The following is a 15,206-nucleotide window of genomic DNA, read 5'->3' as shown; positions in this document are numbered from 1 at the left end:
GTAGTCATATCTGCTCTCAAGAAGGCCAAGCACTCTCAGACCCATTCCTCTGTGTCCCCAGGGAAGGATCAGAGAGCAGTGGATGTTCTCAGGAGGAAGGTGTTGCTGGGGGCTATGCTCATTGTCCTCATAGCTGCCTACCAGCTCTATATAAGCCAGCACATGCATGACATCCTGGAGTAGATGCAGAAGGTTGCTGAGCAATTGCCTCAGCAGCAGCAAGACACCCTCCAGTTGCTGGTGCACAAGGGTCTAGGGCAGGACTTCCCAAACTGTGGGTCAGGACCCCAAATGGGGTCACAAAACCTTCATCTGCAGTCACAACTGCCTCAAATGACAGCATATTTCAGGCAGCAGCATTAGTAGTGGACGTCAGTGTGGAGCTTATGAACTAACATGAACTTAAACCCTGCAGTGGTCCTGCCCTCACATGAGTTTCTGTGGTAACAAGAAACCTTGAATGAGGAGAGATCGGGGGTGCTGCAGGGCCTGAGAGCTTTCTCTGGTTCACAGGCCTCACACGGAATTTAATTAATGCTGCTGCACTTTCAGATCACCATCTGGCCCATGCTGAGTGTGCATGGGCCAGAGAAGATTGCCACTGTTCCCTTCTTGCCCACTACTGAACCTACCCTCTCTGTATCGCTCCATGGTGAGACCGCACCTTGAATACTGTGTACAATTCTGGTCGCCGCATCTCAAAAAAGATATAATTGCGATGGAGAAGGTACAGAGAAGGGCTACCAAAATGATAAGGGGAATGGAACAACTCCCCTATGAGGAAAGACTAAAGAGGTTAGGACTTTTCAGCTTGGAGAAGAGATGACTGAGGGGGGGATATGATAGAGGTGTTTAAAATCATGAGAGGTCTAGAACGGGTAGATGTGAATCGGTTATTTACTCTTCCGGATAGTAGAAAGACTAGGGGACACTCCATGAAGTTAGCATGGGGCACATTTAAAACTAATCGGAGAAAGTTCTTTTTTACTCAACGCACAATTAAACTCTGGAATTTGTTGCCAGAGAATGTGGTTCGTGCAGTTAGTATAGCTGTGTTTAAAAAAGGATTGGATAAGTTCTTGGAGGAGAAGTCCATTACCTGCTATTAAGTTCACTTAGAGTATAGCCACTGCCATTAGCAATGGTTACATGGAATAGACTTAGTTTTTGGGTACTTGCCAGGTTCTTATGGCCTGGATTGGCCACTGTTGGAAACAGGATGCTGGGCTTGATGGACCCTTGGTCTGACCCAGTATGGCATTTTCTTATGTTCTTATGTTCTTACCCAAGAGAAAATAAATTCCCTGTCAGCCTGCCCGCTCTCTTTCCACCAGCTGTCATCCACCTTTGGTCTGTGGCCCAAAGGAAATTGTTGCTGCTGACCATGGCCAGGGGGATGTTTGAAGGAAGGAGTCAGAGTAGGGCTTTGGACCAGCTGGAGAAGAATTGGCTGTGGAAGAAGAGAGAAGGTGAATGATAGAAAATCAGCTGGGGAAAATGAGAGAGAAGAATTGGAGGGGTGGAAGTGAGGCTGGGAGGTGAGACAGGACGGAGGATGAGATTGAAGGGGGTGAGAGGGAAGGCATGACAGTTGGCAGTTTAGAAGGGCTTGGGGTGAGAGAGGGCCTGCTGGGGGCACGCAAAAAGGGCTAGAGGGATGAAGGGGAGGTGAGAAGAACTGGGGGATGTAAGGATAAACTGCAAAGGGCAGAGGTTGAGAGAGGAGCTCTGCTGGATGGGAGGAAGTTTAAAAGAGGGGCTGGAGGTTGAGAGAGGATTGACTGGAAAGGATGGAGATTGAAAGAGGGAAACATCTGGAGTGTGGGGAGGGGATCATACCCCTGCTAATTTGATTTGGTTGTCCTCTGGGGTCATGTGAATTTTCAAATGCTAAAATGAGGTCATATTGGCTAAAAGTTTGGGAAACTCTGGTGTAGGGTGTAGAAAACACTGGGTCTGTTCAAACTATGATGTTTCTGAAATGGTATCAAGGTTCTTTGTAGTAAGAATCGGCACCCACAGACTCGCATGGCTTCAGGGCTCGAATCTCCAACCGGAGGTTCAGGAGTGACTAGCTGACATGCCTTGTACAGGGGAGAATCTCTTCAGAGATAAGGTGAAGGAAGTGTAGCCCAAATCTGGGTCTACCATGTGACACTCCAACAGCTCTCTATTGGCACTCAGAACCCATCCTCCTCAGCCAGGAGGCCATCTAGGTTTTGGCCTAGAAGTATTTCTTCCACCCGAAGAGGTACTATCCTCCGCCCCTTCACTTCCATTAGCAACACCAGACCCTTTGTAGCCATCCCAAGCAACAGAAGGTCCTGAAACCCCAACCGGCACCTCGATCAACTCCAGGGACAGGCTTTTGACTCTTTCAGGGAGAATAGCCAGGTTGCCCATACCCGGAGTGATGGACCTACCAGTCGCGGGGGAGCGTTACGGTTCTTTGCAAACTGATGGCCCAGTATAACCTTGGACCAGTGGGTTCTTTCCATTATTCTCAAGGAGTACAGATTAAACTATCAGGTACTCTGCTATATTGCCCCTCGAGTCCATTTTGGGACTCAGAAGCACATTAGGGAGGTACTAGTAGTGGAGCTTCCTCTCTCTTAACCTTTTAGATCTTGCTCATTGAAGGAATTATTTCCTGCTGCCCGTTTTTACATATCTTAGTTAACTAGACCCAAATATGGTATAAATATGGTATTAAAAAATTTGCAAGTAATTAAAAGTATGTGAAAAAATGTTCCACTTGTGGAACGTTGGTACCTAAAAGGCTAATGGCCAGGGTAGTTTAACCCGTCCCACCAGGAAAAAGGGGGTGGGGATTTTACTCCCTGATACCAAAGAAAATCGGGGAACTCGTCCCATCCTAGACCTAAGGGCCTTGAACAAGTTGATCAAAAAAGAAAAGTTCAAGATGGTTTCCCTGGACACCCTGATCCCCTTCTTGCAAAAAAGGGACTGGCTATGCTCTCTCAATCTAAAAGACGTTTACACTCACATCGAGATCTTACCAGGTCACTGGCAGTATCTCAGAATAGTGGTGGGAAAACAGCACTTCCAGTGTTGTGTTCTGCCATTTGGGCTTCGTCAGCCCCACATATCTTCACGAAATGGCTGGCCTTACTGGTGGCGCACCTTCATAGACTGGGAGTTCGTTTCCCATATCAGGATGATTGGCAGGTCAAGAGCACCTCTCCAACGGGGTCCGAGGAGTCCATATGCTCGACCATCTGGATGCTGGAGGCACTAGGATTCGTTGTCAACTATACAAAATCCCTTCTCAGCCAGTCACCACACTTGGACTTTATTGGAATCCTGCTAGACATGGCTCAGGCCAAGGCCTTCCTGCACCAGCAATGGGCCATCAACCTGATAACCATTGTAGCAGGAATTTAACAGGGACAGCAAGCATCAGCATGGCACCATGTTGAGGCTGCTGGGCCACATTGCCACTACAGTACATGTCACTCCCTTGGCATGTCTACATATGCGTAAGACCCAACGGACCTTAAGGTCACAGTGGCATCAAGCCACTCAGACCTCCAGGATCACATCCGAGTCATGCCATCTCTCCAGGAATCCTTGTCCTCCCACACAGATTGTCCTAATTATGGATGCATCCACCCTGGGTTGGGAGCTCATGTAGATGATCTCAACAGCCAGGGTTTATTGTCCGCCCAGGAATATCTGTCAAATCAATTTCCTGGAGCTCCAGGTGATCAGGTATGTGCTGTGGACTTTCAGAGATCGGCTGTCCAACCAAATTGTACTGATTCAGACTAACAACCAAATAGCGATGTATGTCAACAGAGAGGCACGGGATTCTACCTCCTGTGTCAGGAAGCGGGACAGATGTGGTCATGGGCCCTCTCCTACAGGATAGTGCTCAGGGCCATATATTTGGCTGGAACAGAGAATGTGATAGCAGACAGACTGAGTTGTGCTTTTAAACCCCATGACAGGTCTCTGGACCTAGGAGTCATGAATTTGATTTTCTGCCTCTGTAGAAGCCCGGACGTGGATGTCTTCGCAGCGCCTTGGAACAGGAAGGTTCCTAAGCTTTGCTCCCTGTAGAGGACATGCGGCAAACCAGTCTCAGATGCCTTTGCCTGCCAATGGGGTGAGGGTCTCCTATGATCTTCATAGCCCCTTATTAGCCAAGACAGGTTTGGTTTCCAATCCTCCGGGAGATGTCCATCTGGAAACTAGTCAGGCTGGGGTCTTCCCCAGATCTTATCGCCCAGGATCAAGGCAGGTTGCATCATCTCAACCTCTAGGCCTTGTCACTCGCAGCCTGTTGATCTCTCAGAAGATATGTCTCTGGTCCTGGTGGCTTCCAGAAAGCCTTTCACTAGGAAGTCTATGGTCTGAAGTAGAGGAGGCTTTCCATGTGGTGTGAGCAAAGGCACAAGATCCTTTCTCCTGCTCCACACAAAATTGCTTGACTATCTCCTGTTGGAAGCTGGCCTAAAAACCAACTCCATTGGTTGTTCATCTGAGTGCAGTTGTCTCATATCACCATGCTGTAGAAGGTAAGCCCATTTTGGTTCAGCTTATAGTTGTACGGTTTATGCAGAGTCTGCGTTAGTTGAATCCTCCCCTCATGTCTTGGGACCTCAGTGTGGTATTAGCTCAACTGATGAAAGCTTCTTTTGAGCCACTTCACTCCTGTGATTTGAAATACCTGACCTGGAAGTTCATATCTTTGATGGCAGTCACTTCAGCACGTAGGGTCAGCGAACACCATGCCTTAGTGCCTTATCTACAATCTTTTAAATTTTTCATGAAATGGTGGTCTTATGTACGCACCCCAAATTCCCGCTTAAGGTGGTAACTAACTTCCGTCTTAACCAATCTATTGTCTTGCCAACATTCTTTCCCAGGTCTCATTCGCACCAAGGCAAACAAGCCATGCACGGTTTGGACTGCAAAAGAGCCTTAGCCTTCTATCTGGAATGGACAGAAGCCCATAGACAGTCCACTCAACTTTTTGTTTCTTTTGATCAGAATAAGTTGGCGATCACTGTTGCCAAGCCAATGTTCTCTAATTGGCTAGCAGATTGCTTCTCCTCCTGTTATGCCCAGGCGGGACTGCATCTTGGGGGTCATGTCAAGGCTTACTCTGTTCGAGCCATGACAGCATTGATGGTCCACTTGTGAGCAGTCCCCATTGAGGAGATCTGCAGAGTTGCTACATGGATTCTCTCTGTATATTTACATCACATAAGTGTTTGGATAGGGATGGCTGACACAACAGCAGGTTTGGCCAATCTGTCCTTTGGAACGTGTTTGAGATGTAGAACCTAACTCTGTTCCCACCTAGGGCCCATTTTTTGATTCGGGCTGTCCCCTTCCTGTTGCCAACAAAACTGGTTCTGGTTGTGCCTGTTGGCATTTGTTTGGTATTTTGTTAGCCCTCTTTTATGTTTGAGGGGAGGGCAACCTGTAGCTAGGGATTTATCCATGTGTGAGGACTGCCATCCTGCTTGTCCTCTGAGAAAGAGTTACATACCTGTAACAGGTGTTCTCCGAGGACTGCAGGATGTCGGTCCTCTGAAATCTGCCTGCCACCCGTGGAGTTGGATTTCTATATTATGGGTTGTTTTTTCCTTTTATTTTATTCTTTTGAAATCTTTGATTCCATATGAGGTGACCTCATGTGGACAAGTGGTATATTGCATGTATGAGCTCAGTTAAAGTTCTAGAAACTTTGACCTAGGTTTTTCGTGCCGGGCTCCATCTGATGATATCACTCTTGTGAGGGCTGACATCCTGCTGTCCTCGGAGAACACCCTTTACAGGTAAGCAACTCTGCTTTCTCCCCTCCCCACCTCACTGAATCTCATGAATGTGAATCATGAATGCACTTCAACTGTACATTCAATGCCTAGGCAGTTCTCTTGTCAGCTAGCATTGTGGATGCCTGTATTCAAAATTTATATTTTACTTATTGCTCAGGTGACCTTTTAAACACTGTCCTTGCTAAGTCTGCTTCATGTAGTTGTATTTTCGATAGATAAAGAAAAAGCAAGCTTTGTATAACAAATGCATTGCAGGGATTATTAAAATGTTTTCTCCCCATCCCACCAGGACAAGTATCTGCGGGCTCTCGCTGATAGTGAAAATCTGAGGCAGAGGAGCCAAAAATTGATAGAAGAAGCAAAGTTGTACGGTAAGCAGTGTCATTCTTTGTATCTTTGGCTCATATATATGAAAATGACAGAGGCTGTGGTGGTACCTTGTGGATGAACAAGTTTATTGAGGACCAGCGAGAGGTGGCAGGTCTTCAGTTTTCTTTAAGGCATGTGCAGATGGATACCATTCATACCCATTTCATGCAAAACTATTTTTACATTCACTCATTATGAATGTACCGAAATTTGGACCTGTTGACAAACCAATATGCAACCAAAGTAATCATAAATGCCTCAAGACAAATATTGAGCTAAATCATTTTTATTTTGTCTCCCCATCTGACCTACATAAACTGCATAAAGTAGAAATAAAAAAAATAAACATGGATGTGGTTCAGTGGCTCAGTGGTACATGCAGATGGATCAGGAGTTTGATTTCTGGCTTGGGCCTAGGGATGCTGTGGAGGCAGATCATTAGGTGGGCAGAGGGCTTCATAGGCATCATGCAGTGGTGACATTTAATGGCTGGATTTAGGATCCATTACTGCATGGCTCCCCTGGACTTAGTAAACTGAGCAGGATATAATATAGTAGAGAGTTGGGGGATTCTCTGGCTAGTTGCGAGTGAAGGCTCATGGTACCAGATCTCAGGCGTGGTTCTAATTGAGTTGGAAAACTCAAGGGTGGGTGGAAACTTCTGTGTCAAAAAAAAACAAATGCAGTAAATGTTAGTACTCCCTGGAGGTTGAAACCGTAGTGTTGCCAAATAAGGACCCATTTTGTTATCACAGAACACATTCTTTACTTCCTGCAGCAAAGGGAAATATTTTTCCAGCAAACCAAAGCATCTTGCAGGTAAAATTGGTGAATCGTCTCTATTTGTAGGGAATCTGAGGCCCAGCCACAGCCAGCATCAAGCAGACTTGCTGCTTCAAGTCCGCTGTCTCCACAACTTGCTTGGACACACGTGATACAGGTTTCAGTAGGGACCAAAATGAGGTCCGTATCGGGATGATTCAATGATTTCATCTGTTGGACAAATATTGCCTTTTCTAGCTGAAGGTTGAGAATATGTTCTGTGATTGCCTTTAGCCCTTTATGTGGGAACAGATGCAAGCTTAAAGAGAACAGTAAACTATTTTTTTTTCTCTTAAGTTTTGTAGCTAGTTGAGGTGAATCCACCTAAATGCACATTTTATCTTGAAGGTGCTTCTGTGTTTTGTTATAGTCATCCATCACTAGTTGTGCCAAATAACTCATGAGACATTCAAAGGATTATCTAGGTGTACTTTCCCCATTTCAGACAGGTTTGTGTCATGGAATAAACTTTTCCAAAGATAGGAATAAACTTTTCCAAAGATACAGCTTTTTTCTATATATCTTTGAGGTATTGTAGAATCTTGGTGTGTTTTGTTTTTTTAATTAGTACATAAGAACTTAAATGCCATACTGAGTCAGAAGAAGGGTTCATCAAGCCTAGCATCCTGACTCCAACAGTGGCCAAGCCACATCGCAGGTACTTGGCAGGACCCCAAAGAAATCTTTTTTGCTCACAACCAGGAATAAGCAGTGACCTTCCCAAATCTATATGGCTAATGGCTTATGGATTTTTCCTCCAGGAACTTATCCAAACCCTTTTTGAACCCAGCCTCTCTAACTTTCACCTCTTCCTAAGCAACAAATTGCATAGTGTAATTGTGTGCTGATTAAAAAAAAAAATTTTTTTTCTCAGATTTGTTTTAAATTTGCTATCTGTTAGCTTCCTGCACTGTCCCTTAGTTCTAATACTATTTGAAAAAGTAAATTACCGTTCCCTGTCTACCCATTCTTTTTCACTCATGATTTTGTAGACCTCTATCATCTCCTCTCAGCTGTCTCTTACAGGTTGAAGAGAACTAATCTGTTTAACCTCACCTCACAGGGGAGCCGCTCCATCCCTTTATCATTTTGGTTGCCCTTCTTTTTTGAGATGGGCTGACCAGAACTCTTAAAATACCCAAGGTGAGGTTGCAAATGGATCGATGCAGAGGTATTCTAATATTCTTTGGTTTATTTTCCATTCCTTTCCTAATAATACCAAACATTGTTTGCTTTTTTGACCACCACCGTGCACTAGGCCAAGGATTTCAAAATATTGTCCACAATGAATCATCCCCCTTTTCCTGAGTGGTAATGCCTAATATGGAACTCAGTTTGGACTATTCTTTCCTATATGCATCTCTGAGCACTTGTCCACATTAAATTTCATCTGCCATTTAGACCCTCAGTCCTCCAGTCTCGCAAACTCCTCTTGCAATTCCTTTGACTTCTGCTTGGTAGTTTTGTCACTCTGTATTGTTAGCAAAATTTAAGCCTCAGAAACAAATAAAATGTAGCCCCCCCTTTTTTTGCATAAAACATGACAGAAGATAAATACTAAACGGCCTGTTCAATCCGCTCACCCACACCACCTGCTCAACTGTACAGTTCCTTGCTCTCCCTCAGAAATACTCTGCTTGTCACCTTTTTTCTTGAATTCTACTACTGACTCTGGATCATCTCTATTGGAAGGCTGTCCCATGTGTCCCCTACCTGGTCTGAAAAAATATCTCCTTAGATTCCACCTGATTCCCATGACCCCCTTATTCTACAACCTTCTTTCTGTTGAAAGAGGCCTGCCTCCTGTGCATTTATTCCTTGGAGATATTTAAAAGTCTAGCATAGCTCCCTTTTCTTCCAAAGTATACATGTTTAGATCTTTAAGTCTGTCCCCAATGTGCTTTTTGATGACCATTTTAGTAGCTTCCCTCTGGACCAGCTTCATCCAGTTTGTATTTTGAACATGGATCTCAGAATGAGATCTCACCAGAGACAATGTTGCCTATTTCCTGTTGACGCTTCCTCTCTGTGCACTCAAGTATCCTTCTGGCTTTTGTCCCCACCTTATATGCCTGTTTATCCACTTTTGAGATTATCGGATATGATCACTCCCTGATTCTGCTCTTTTTGGACTCAGAACTTCATCCCCTGTGCTGTATCACTCCCTTTGGTTTTTGCAACCCAAATGCATGACCCTGTGTTTTTCAGCATTAAATCTTATCTGCTGAACTCTAGACCAAGAGTTCCAAAATCTTTTCTGGGAAGACCCTCAGCCAGTTGGGTTTTCAAAATATCAGCAATGAATATGCATGAAATATGTTTTCATGTAGAGGAAGGTGTGCATATTCATTGCAGATACCCTAAAAGCCTGATCTCTTAGGGCAGGTTCAGGAATCCCTGAACTAGACCATTCCTCAAGCTTCATTAGATCTCTCTTCATATCTTCCCCACCTTCCAGGGCACCTACTCTACTGCAGAGTTTGGTATCATCCGCAAAAAGGCAAACGTTTCCCAGCAGTTCTTCAGGAATATTGCTTTCCAAAATCTTGACCTGAATTGGAATAAGGACCAATTTTCTTGCAGCACATCACTGGTAACCCTTTTGTCCTCAGTATGAACTCTGTTTAACACTACCCTTTGTGACCTCAACCAGTTTCTAACCCAGTTCAATCACTTCAGATCCCATACCTAGGACTCTGTTTAAAAGTCATCTATGTGGAACTATGTCAAAGGCCTTGCTGAAATCCACATAACACTGCATCCACTGCTCTACCCTGATTGAATTCTCTGGTCACTCAAAGAGATTTAATAAATTTATCTGACAAGACTATTTCTGGTATAAAAAAAAAGAAATGCTGCCTTGGATCGTGTAATACATCGGATTCCAGAAACTGTAATATCCTTTGTTTTTAGCAGTGATTCCGTTAATTTACCACTGAGATCAGACTAACTGGCCCTGTAGTTGTAAGACTCCTCCTTGCTCACTTTTACTAAGAGGAATCACATCTGCCTGTTTCCAGTCCTTTAGAACTACTCCTGACTCCAAAGAATCATTGAAAAGATGAGCCAGCGGAGCTACCAGAACATCTTCAAGTTCCTTTAAGACCCTTGGATATATCCTGTCAGGCTCCATTGCTTTATCTTTTTATTTTGCTAGTGCCTTGCAAACAATTTTCTGAAATTTGATTGAGATCCATCTCCTTTCCATTCCTATTTGTGGCAGTTTTATGTAGTCCTATTCCAAGTCCTTCCTTAATGAACACTGAACAGAAATATTTGATAAGCAATTTCTCCTTGTCAGCCTTTACATATTCCCTCACTTCACTTCTTCAGGCCGATTCAGAAAGAAACGTGAGAGAGCGGGTGCTCCGTGTTGAGCGCCCACTCTCCCGATGCGCACCCAGCCACCTCTCTTGGGTGCGCAATTCAGTATTTAAATTAGGTGGTGTGCTAATAAGGAGGCACTAGGGACAATAGTGCGTCCGTAGCACCTCCTTATTAACGGTAGAGGTGGCTGTCAGCAGGTCCGACAACAGGCACTCTATTTTACCAGCGACAGGGTTTACTGACAGCCACGGGTTAGGAAAACGGGTGCCGTTTTTTTGTTCTGGTTCCTCTGGCTTAATATTGCTAGAATATTTCTGCTTTTCTGTACACCTTTCCAGGTTGTCCGCACATTTTATTTTCAGTATTCCGGGGACTAACTAATAGCCTCATCAACATGCATTTGCATATGATGAGCACTACTAGTTTTCGGGGGGGGGGGGGGGTTGGCTGCATGGTTTGTGACACACTAAACCCCTTCCTGTATAAGGGACAATAGACGCGCGTCGAAAACTAGCAGCTGAGTGCACCGTACTGTATCGACTTGCTGAGTCTTAGTCTCACTTTTGCACTTCCTCCTGTCACTAATATGTTAGAAAAGTGTTTTGTGGTATTATTGGGCCTTTTCTCTCTTTCCTAATTTCCCAATTTCTTGGCTTTTCCATATATTGTTGCCTGTCTTCTTCTTTCTGTGATTTCTTGTAGTTTATCAAAGCTAATCTTTTTTCCCCTTATCTTCAGTGACTTCCTTAGAAAACAGTGGCCTTTTTTTTTGTCTTACGTTACTTTCCTAACAAAAAGGTTTAAGTCTAGGACCCTCGTCTCTGCTGTTACTGAATCCCCATACCATTCTGTGAGCACCCAGTATGACTACACACGCGCTCCCCGTTTGTAAGCATCAGGTCGAGTATCTCGCCCCCTCCTGAGTGGGTTCTGTTACCAGTTGCTGGAAACGGTGCTCTCTACAGGGAATCCAGGATCCTGCCTGTTTCTAGAATACACCACAGCCAGAATGTCCCAGTCATGATCCAGCTGATTGAAATCACTGAGCAATAACATCTCCCCTTTCACAGCAATTTTGTGAATCTCTTCAATTAAATCTGTATCCATTTCTTCTACAAAGGTCAGGATTATCGCGCCCATCTAGCTGGATGTTCATTCCCTCTTCAGATTAACTCACAGTGCCTTCACTTTACCTCATAAGCCCTGTAGTTCTGTTGCTTCAATATTTTCAATATATCATGCCATTCTTCCCCCACTTTTTTTACCCTGTGCTTCCTGAATAGATTATAGTCTGATTATAACTATCCCAGTTGGGATTTCTGTGACTACCACTACCTCCAAGCCAGCCTATTTCCTAATTGCCTGTAGAGCTCAGGGTGGGCAATTCCATTCCTTGAGGGCCACCAACAAGTCAGATTTTTGGGATAGCCCCCTAGTGAATATGCATAAGATAGATGTGTATGTATCCTACCTCAGTTATATGCAAATACATCTCATGCATATTCATTAGAGATATCCTAAAACCCCTCAAGAACCTGCATTGCTATTCCTGCTCTAGTTCTGGTACTTTAATTCCTCGTACCTGGGGTAAGCAACTCCAGCCCTTGACTGCTGCAAGCCAGTCAGGTTTTCAAGATCTCTACACTGAATATGCATGAGATGTATTTGCATGCATTACCTCAACTGTATACAAAGTATCCGATAGACTAGAGCAGGGGTCCCCAAACTACAACTTGCAGGCTGCAATGAAAGTATAGAGTATCTTGTGTAGATCAATGAGACAAACTCCTACTTTAATGCATTTTGATTTGTATTTCCTTTTAGACAGCAGATTGTGAAATGTACAAGGGTATACAGACTTTCAAAGATGGTTTGCAAAGTGTACAGTTTTAATGTGGTACTGTTTTTGTAGAATGTTGTTGCTTGCAGTACGCAATAGCCCAGACCAACTAGAAATGACCACCTTAAAGTTATAATAAGATATTACCAATTAAGCTCTCCCGCAAACTTATTTAATCATTCTGATTTCCCAGTTTGTAAGAAATGCCATACTAGATCAAGCCAAAGCTCCTTCAAGCCCGGCCGGTCCAGGTCACAAGTACCCAGAAAGATACCAAAGAATAAGGTCCAGTCTTCCCTACTCATCAATAGGTCTCCCCATCTCAAAAAGGAGGTGCTGGAGTATGAGAAGGTACAGAGAAGGGCAACCAGAATGGTGAGAAGAGACATCCCTCATATGAAGAAAAGTTAAAACCCTTAGGGCATGATAGAGCTGTACAAGATCGTGAATGAAAAAGAACCACAAGCGAGCGATTGTTTACACTTTCCAAGAATATTAGGACCAAGGGCAGCCAATGAAACTATACACTAGCAGTTTCAAGACGAACACCCACAGTATTTCTTTACTCAGCGGATAGGTAAACTGTGGAATCAGCTGCCGCCAAATGTAATCGCAGCAGGCAGCATAGTAACGTTCAAGAGGGGGTCTTGGATGCCTTCTGCGGAAGCCAAGGGACTTCATGTTGATAAAGATCTACAGGGAGCACTTAAATTAACTCTGGTTTTTGTCTGGGACCACTGTCAAAGAAAGAATCCTGGGCTAGATGGACCATTGGTCTGACTCAGCTTGGCTGTTCTTATGCTCCTACCTAGTTGTGGTCAAGTTTTTTATTTTGTACTTTTTTTTTTTAGATAAAGCACTAAATGACTCCTGTTTTTAAAACTTTTTTGTACCTGTGTGTTTTTGGCTCCAGATCTCTGATTAGGGCAGCAATCTGTTAATGAAGATTAGAGCTTGGGATGGGAGGTCGCACTTACACAAAGCATTCCCTTTCAGCTATGTAACTTTGCTTTCCTCCCCTCTCGGTCTGCAGTACTAACAAACTGCACCCTCCTAAGCAAAGCAGCACCACTCAACTTCTCACAAACAAGGCAAAATATTTTAGCAGGCCAGAAGCATTTTGACAAGTAAAATACTTTTAAAAAGTCAGGAGTCCTGCATGAGCAAAATATCCCAACCAGGGAATACTTCAACAAGTAAAGTACCTTGTTAAAAAAAAAAAAAAAAGAAAATTCTCATCTCTTAGCGAGAGAGATCCCCCCCCTGTGCCTGTGAGCACTCTTAGGAATAACTTGTGCTTGGCTTCCTCTTTATTCCAGGCATCCAAGGCTTCTGTAAGGACCTGCTGGAAGTAGCCGATGTTCTGGAGAAGGCGACCGGGAGTGTTCCGAAGGAGGAGATAAAGGACGAGAACCCGCACCTGAAGAGCCTCTACGAAGGGCTGGTAATGACGGAAGGCCAGATCCAGAAGGTCTTCAAAAAGCACGGCATACTTAAACTGAACCCCCTGGGGGCCAAGTTTGATCCCTACGAACACGAAGCGCTATTCCATGCCCCTGCGGACGGCAAGGAGCCCGGCACGATCGCGCTAGTCAGCAAGGTTGGCTATAAGTTGCACGAGCGCACCTTGAGGCCAGCCCTGGTGGGCGTAGTAAAACAAGCATAAGCTGCGTAACCCGGTTTCTCAAATTAAAAAAAAAAAAAAATTGCCATGCAGTTATTAGGTGACTGAGTTTACTCGTCTTCAGAGCAGCGTTGCTCATTCCTGCAGCCTGTTGTAGAAGAAGCGGTGATTACAAAGGAAGATTTTTTTGCTATTTTTCTCAATGCTGAAAGCAAGATGGCATTTGAAGTTGCCTCTCTGGACTGTTTGGTGCAGTGGGGTGTGATAAAACGGACACCCATGTGAGGGCGTGGGTTTTGTCTCGCCTGGTAATTCAAATGCTAGCTTACCTATTATAACACTGGATGAGAAATTTAAGTGTACAAAATAATAGTGCGGAATTAGCCATTGGTTGCTTTCCTGTATGTTGTACTTTTTCTGTTGAATTTTGTGCCCTTGAGAAGTAATGACAGGACGTATTTCTCAGAATGAGCACCATGCAAAAGTCCTTTCTTCCCCGGATGGTGAATGCTGTATCCCTGCTCCGTCTCAATGATATGCACACCGCAGCCCTCGCATTCTTGGTATCGGTGCATTGTACTCTTTACTCATAAATGTGGGAAGCTATAGCTGCTGCTAAAGCTTCTTAACCCAGGAGAATGATCTGTTTTCATAAGGAAGCCATCTACATGTATATGGCATATTTTTACCTACCAAATAACTGTCCAGTTCCTGGACTTCAGTTTTTCTTCGTTTAAAAAAAAAAAAAAAAAAAAAAAAAAGTATTTCTACACTTGTAGTAATCTGGGTGAAGGAAATTATGGCTGCAGCAGCTGCACAGATTAGTGTGACTTCAAAGCAGCACTTGAGCAGGTGTACAACGTTAAAAGAAAGCTCTGTCCATTTATGATGCACTATTTGAAAAGCACACATGCTGGGAGCTGCATCCACCCAAGGTGGTTGGTGCTGCTTCTGAAAAGTAATCAGTTCTGGTTTATGGATTACTTTGCCCACACAGTAATATTTCTTCTGCATACTTTGTAACTAAAAATTATGTACTGTCTTGAAATATAAACAGAACAGCATGATAAAATAACCAAAATTAAATTGGACCTTCTTTTCAAAAGAGATTTCTACTCAAGGAGTAGAAGGAGAGGAGAGACAGTGAGTTTCAGGCATTAAAAACTGCTAAAAAAAAAACAAAAAAAAAAAAACAACCCCCAGGGAAAGTAGCTAAAACTAATCACTAATATGTTTGCTTTTGATAAATTTCAAAAAATCTATTACTTACTGAGCAGACAGTTATTGGTCACCATATAAGCATTTACCTTAGCAGTTCTGTCCCTTAAAAAATGAAAAAATGTTCATGTTGAATATTTCAGAAATTGAACCTCAAGTAATTTTTCTGCAGTTTTTTGGAAACCCTGGGAACCAC

General features: G+C 43.8%; 1 protein-coding gene across 1 annotated transcript in view; it reads left to right on the top strand.

The window, feature by feature from the left end:
• The window catches only part of GRPEL1 (GrpE like 1, mitochondrial), a 35,755-nt gene extending 20,755 nt beyond the window's left edge, over positions 1-15,000 (top strand). The window contains exons 3-4 of the mRNA XM_029591626.1: positions 6,100-6,181; positions 13,488-15,000. Of these exons, the coding sequence (XP_029447486.1) occupies positions 6,100-6,181; positions 13,488-13,834 (429 nt within the window). The 3' untranslated portion in view covers positions 13,835-15,000. The remainder of the gene's footprint in view (positions 1-6,099; positions 6,182-13,487) is intronic.
• The last annotated feature ends 206 nt before the right edge of the window (positions 15,001-15,206 follow it).

Source organism: Rhinatrema bivittatum, chromosome 1, assembly GCF_901001135.1.
Source record: "Rhinatrema bivittatum chromosome 1, aRhiBiv1.1, whole genome shotgun sequence".
NCBI classification, from domain to species: domain Eukaryota; kingdom Metazoa; phylum Chordata; class Amphibia; order Gymnophiona; family Rhinatrematidae; genus Rhinatrema; species Rhinatrema bivittatum.
The sequence above is the reverse complement of the archived record's forward strand: the minus strand, read 5'-3'. Positions and strand labels throughout refer to the sequence as shown.